Source organism: Protomyctophum bolini (assembly GCF_963924005.1).
Source record: "Protomyctophum bolini genome assembly, chromosome: 5".
Lineage (NCBI taxonomy): Eukaryota > Metazoa > Chordata > Actinopteri > Myctophiformes > Myctophidae > Protomyctophum > Protomyctophum bolini.
This window is the reverse complement of record NC_137866.1, coordinates 18,477,820-18,483,940: the sequence shown is the minus strand read 5'-3', so window position 1 is coordinate 18,483,940 and position 6,121 is coordinate 18,477,820. Positions and strand designations below refer to the sequence as shown.

General features: G+C 47.5%; 1 protein-coding gene across 1 annotated transcript in view; it reads right to left on the bottom strand.

Moving 5' to 3' along the window:
- Window positions 1-819: 819 nt before the first annotated feature.
- The window catches only part of mtcl2 (microtubule crosslinking factor 2), a 272,313-nt gene continuing 267,011 nt past the window's right edge, over window positions 820-6,121 (bottom strand). The window contains exons 22-26 of the mRNA XM_080764535.1: window positions 5,804-6,121; window positions 5,352-5,610; window positions 4,827-5,045; window positions 3,348-3,814; window positions 820-2,543 (exon numbers count right to left, since the gene is read on the bottom strand). The exon at window positions 5,804-6,121 is cut by the window's right edge and continues 297 nt beyond it. Of these exons, the coding sequence (XP_080620661.1) occupies window positions 2,391-2,543; window positions 3,348-3,814; window positions 4,827-5,045; window positions 5,352-5,610; window positions 5,804-6,121 (1,416 nt within the window). The 3' untranslated portion in view covers window positions 820-2,390. The remainder of the gene's footprint in view (window positions 2,544-3,347; window positions 3,815-4,826; window positions 5,046-5,351; window positions 5,611-5,803) is intronic.

The following is a 6,121-nucleotide window of genomic DNA, read 5'->3' as shown; positions in this document are numbered from 1 at the left end:
GCGTTGACAACATGACATCGTGACGGTAGATTCTGAACAAAGTAGTCCAAAGCCATCTATGTGAGTTGTTGCCACTTCACTGCAAACTGCTGCCCTCTCCGTGGAGGGAAAAATAGTATGATCCGAACATGAATAGACAAGGTTTTTTTTGAAGGTCCAGTCCTGACATCATACAGTCTGCTTGTAAGAGCTGTTATTTAGCACTGTGTGTGTGTGTGTGTGTGTGTGTGTGTGTGCGTGCGTGCGTGCGTGTGCGTGTGTGTGTGTAAGAGTGTGAGTGTGCGTGCGTGCGACAGGTAAATGCATGTAGGCATGTTGTTATATAGTTTTTGAGCTGTTCTCTGCTGGTAGTTTGAGACGGTTTGGGTTATTCCAAGCAGAACTCTGATGAGGGGGTGTCTTCAGTCCTCCCCGTCCTTGGCATTAGAATGGTCTGTCCCGGGCTTAGGTCCAAGTCTAGAATTCCCCCAGTTGACTCTGTGTGTGTGTGTGCGTGTGTGTGTGTGTGTGTGTGTGTGTGTGTGTGTGTGTGTGTGTGTGTGTGTGTGTGTGAGTGTGTGTGTGTGAGTGTGCACGTGCACGTGCGTGCTTGCTTGCGCGTGAGTGTGCATGAGTGGCAGTGAGCCTGTGAGGCAGTATGTACAGTCACTACAGTGTGCTAGCTACAGTGGCAGATTTAGGTACTGGTGACATGAGACAGTCTCCCAGGGGAGCATCTTGCACGGGGCTCCCACGCAAAACAGTCAATAGGCTTCCTATCACTCATTTGCACATCATTGCTATGATGTCAACTTGTGGGTCAACTAACCTAGTAGGAGCTGGCGCACCCTAGCCTGGAACTCACCTATGCTTTTTATGGCATAGGCAGCTCCCGGCAGGATCCGCCGGGAGAATATATGCGCAGCTGCGCGACATGAGACTAATTACTTAGAGCGACAGAGAGAGAGAGGAGCGTGTGTGTGTACAACTGTACATGTGTGCGTGTGTATGTCAATTTTACAAAGGTGCAGACAATCAGAAATCAGCAGAGAGTGAGCAATGTTTGCGCTACTCTATGCCGAATTGAAGTGGACTCAGACCCAGACTTTTTTTTTCTCCCTGGAAATAAAAACGTCTGGGTTTCCGAGGCTAGGCGCACCCTGACTCTAGGCAGGCTACTGCCTGGGATGGTCGCCCCCTTCTTGAGGGGAGGGGCAAATACTATCAAATAGTATGTACAGTACTTATGCTATTAGTGAAGTCTTTCAACAGGGGAGGCTGCCCAGGGCACCACACACTAAAACAGCCACTGTCGAGCTGTGTTTGTCTGTAGGTGTTGGTGTGGCAGAGTGGCAGTGTGCTTGTGCAGCAGTTATGTTTGTATGTACAGTACGTGCCAGGAGTGTGGCTGTGTGCGTATTGTGTGTGTCTTTGTGGTAGGCAATACACTTTTTTTTTTTTCAGTGTTGGGGAAGTTACTTTCAAAATGTAATTTAATTACATATTTACTTTCAATTAAAAGTAATATTAAAAGTAAGTAGTTACATTACAATACTAAGTAATGTGTTATAATATAACACATTACTCTTGCGTTACTTTAGCAAAACGCTCTCAAATGAAGTGCAAAATGTCTAGGAATAATATCAAATGGAAGAGGGGAGGCTAAATGGAGTAATTGTATTGGTATTCAAACGCTATTTTAGCAAACAAAATGTAAAAGTCATGATGAAACACAAACACGTGAGAAGCCGCAGTGTCCTCTTTCATTGCAGGGAATACATTTAGAAAAATGTAATAAAAGTCTCAGTAGAGATTAGAGAATGGACAGACTGCATTGTCATTATCAGTGTGCATGGTTAAAAAGCTTAAAAAAACCTATAAATAACCGTTTCTGAAAGTAATGCGTCACTTGGCATAGTAAAGTGAACATGATTACGGAATGCATTACTTGCTGGAACGCTGGCGTTGCATGTCGTAAACAGCAGATCTACAAGTTCACAATGCGTCACAAACTATGTGACGCGTGGTGAGCTTGTAGATTTGCTGTTTACTGAGCACGCCGCCAGCACGCAAATAAGTATAACTGAGGCTTAATGCGTTGCCCCCAACACTGTAGTTTAGTTGACATGTGTTAACTTGCCATGGCAGTAGGGAACTCTGTACACAGTAAAATCTCTCAGCCTTGATTTAACTGGGAGAGTATACGTTTGTACACTTTGAGTGTTAGATGAACACTGAGGACTTTACAGCGTACGCATTGTGTGCGTGTGTGTGTGTGTGTGTGTGTGTGTGTGTGTGTGTGTGTGTGTGTGTGTGTGTGCGTGTGTGCACGCGTGTGTGTGTGTGTGTGTGTGTGTGTGTGTGTGTGTGTGTGTGTGTGTTTTTTGTGCGTATGGCAGTTTGACACGCAGTCACTCAGGGCAGGCATCCGTTCGTTCCTCGGTTGCCGCGGGAGACTCCTGGGGGCGGTGCTTGCACTGGCCCAGCGAATGGCGCGTGGCGGATCTCGACGGGCGGACGAAGCAAGTGGTGAGGGACTGCGCCGCACAGTCACAGGCGCCGTCCTGGGGGAATGGAGGACAGTTTGGTTAGAGGATTAACACCTTTAAAACCTGGGAAAGCTTCGGTGTCATCTTAGATTTTAACCACTTTAACCATTATTTTATACTTTGGCTATTCAAAAATAGCAGATACACAAGCTCATAGCGCATCACTCCGAGCTATGAGCTTGTGGATCTGCTATTTATTTTGTGAAAATGTGTGTAAATCTTTGAATATATTAAAGCGAACATTTCTAACTGAAATCTTTGCTTCTGGGGGTCCCTGGAACAAAATATTTTGAGATGGGGGTCGGTGACCAAATACATTTTTGAGGGTCCTTGACATGAAAACGTTTGAGCACAAACTGTTAATATTTAGAAGACATTTGTAGAATCGGCCCCAGGTCTTAATGGGTTAATGTTTATAATGTGACAAAATATGATATACTGTATTGTATGTCTTTCTTAGCTGGTTGTTTATACAATATATGTCTTTATTGATTGTTTTTAATTGTATTAAATGGATTCATGTGACTAGTTTAACTGTTACATCGCTTGTGTGTTTGTGGCTCTCTGTATATGTGTATATGCACATGTTTACAGTATGTGTCTACATCACATGGATGTGTTGTTCTCAGTAAATGTGCATCAGCTGGATCACATAAGCATGCATACTGTGTGAATAGTGTTTGCGTCCACACACAGCTCTCACCTCTATAACAAGCATGCATACTGTGTGAATAGTGTTTGCGTCCACACACAGCTCTCACCTCTATAACAAGCATGCATACTGTGTGTATAGTGTTTGCGTCCACACACAGCTCTCACCTCTATCACCACGGCCGCTACTGCTACCATGCTGCCGCTCGTCTCCTTCCCTCCTCCCACGATTCCGAGCGTCTCCTCCCGGACGGCGTGCCGCATGAAGCGCTTGTTAACAATCCTGGTCACATTGTCGCTGCCTCCGCCCAGGCCGGCCAGAGCGCCCAGCCCTCCGGCCACTCCCACGGCCGCCGACACGCACTCCGGCTTGGGTTCGTCCGTTCCTCCGAGACCGCCCGGCACGACGACCAGAGGACCTCCGAGGTTGCCGAGGGCGTCTCTGGGCGACCTGTCCCCGGGCAGGGGGGAGCCCACTCCTTGGCTTCGGCTGCTGCAGACGTTCCTGAAGAACTCCTGGACCAGGCCTCCGTAGCGGTTGGACCCGGGTTCGGAGGATCCGCAGGCCGGAGCCCCGGAGGGTTTGCCCGCGGCTGGAGGCTGCCGTGCTGGACTGGCTCCCTGGCTGCTGCAGGCTGATGAGAGAAGACCTTTAGATTAGACTCTAGTGGAATGAACTAGAGTCTCCCGCCATAGTCTTAGCACTTAGCCTAGCCTACCTACCTAGCCTCGACGACCTTACAGGCATACGTATGCAAAGGCTAAAATATGTCATTTAGATAGCATATTATGTAGACATAGCATTATAATAACAGCCCTTACCCGTTGTGAGATATTTGCCCCCCTCTTGTGGCCTTTGGGGGGTACTGCGCCCGGTGCGTTTTTAATTCACTAAGAAATGTTGCATCCTTTGGTATTCTTCTCCTGATAAACTACACGGTTTGCACACATCTCACCATGCACAACGGCGACAGGTAGCCTGTCCACACATGGACCGCTACTTTGCATTCATATTCATGTCATATTGACAGTACAATACCCATTTTTGCATTTTTTAATCCACTAATAAATTCATTATAAATCATTAATGAAAAAAGGACTCCGTTAAGACCTCCATATAATTATGGTCAATGCCTGTGTGAAAAGTGGGAGTGATTGGTGCAGCCAATGATGAGATAACACACTGTCAGTGACATTCATTCATTCATTCATTCAGACATTCGCTGAATTATAGTATGATGATGATGATGATGATGATGATGATGTATTATGTATACTTATAGTTTCATTGTACAGATATTTTACTGATAGACGGACGGTTCTTACTTTACTTAAGGTTCTTGAAGACTATTTCTGTGTATTTTATGTATTACCTTGTATTGTTCTTAGTTACTGTAAATCGCTCTGGATTAAGAGTGCCAAATGCCTATTGTAGTCTAATGTGAACGCTCCCTCTAATTTATAGGGAGAAAATAAGCGGGCCAAGGACAGAGCCCTGGCAGAGCCTGGTCAACGATGTATAGGGTTTAAATGGTTAAGTAATAAATGAACGAATGAACAAATTAATGGATGAATTAATCAGTCAGTCAGTCAGTCAGTCAGTCAGTCAGTCAGTCAGTCAGTCAATCAATCAATCAATCTATGTACCTCCGGTGTCGCCCCTCCACAGGGACTCCACGCTTCCAGAGTGTTCCACCACGCTGAAGAGGCTGGAGAGTCCATCGTTGAGGCCACTGAGGACAGGACTGTCCCTGGTGGTGGTGGAGCGCGCCCAGGCAGAGCCTCCACCCATGGGCCTCTGGTGGAGGTTCCACAGGCTGCGCTCTCTGGAGGACGACGACACTCCGTCCAGCCTAGAGGTGGAGCCTGGCGACAGAGGAGGGCGTGGTTACAATCATTTTAGTTTTAGTTTGAGTTCATTTTGATTGTTTTAGTTAGTTTTTGTAAACACAGTAAACACACAATACAGTTTCAGTTAGTTATCACATTTTGTTTTTCTAATTTAGTTTGTTATTTCGTTAGTTTTAGTTAACTATAATAACCAGGAGAGGAACATACATGCACATGTGTACATGCACAAACGCATACTTCAAAAGCTCTACATTCAAAAGCTACATACAAAAGCTCCAACAGGCATCCCCATTGACCCTAGTAATTTATCCCCCTCAGTACCAGAAGACACTCTTCGCTGTAGCTTGGGGGAGCCGTATTTGGGCGAACAGCAGGGCCTGTCGATGCGGCCGTGGACCTTGTCCAGCGAGGAGGAGATCTGCCGGGACCGGGCCGACGCCAGGGAGGAGGTGGTGTTCGCCGACGAGGGCCGGGGAGACCAGGCTTTGGCCTGAAGCCTACTGGGAAGGTTGTCGGTTTGAAGCCCAACACTGGCGTACTGCGCTGCGGTCTGTGTGGACCTGGTCGCCACGCCCACCGCCTGGTACAGTAAGAGTAGGTAGTGAGAGAGAGAGGGAGAGATAAAGAGAGAGAGAGAGAGAGAGAGACAGAGAGAGAGAGAGAGAGAGAGAGAGAGAAAGAGATCCATCAAAATCACACATTAACATTTGGTGAGATGATGTAGTTGATAAACAGTTACAAAAAAATAAAACAATCATAAAAGCTATAGTCACCTGACTTCCTGGTTCCTTGCTGGACTTCCTCTCCAGGGAGGAGGAGCGGATGGCCTGTCGGACACAGTTGGTCATCTCCTTCATGTCGTCGCTCAGGTTGGCCGAGATCTCACCCATCTCCAGCCCGTGGAACGCCGAGGAGGCCGCCATTCCCTCCGCCGCGCCGCCGTCGCTGGCCGAGCCGCCGGGCATCGAACCCATCGCGACGCTCGCACTCCTGCTCTCCAGCAGCTCCCGGTGGTGTCTGGACAGCGAGCTCAGCCACTGCTCGTATGAGGACGAGTAGGAGGAGAGGGGAGACGAGGGCTGTTGTTGCTG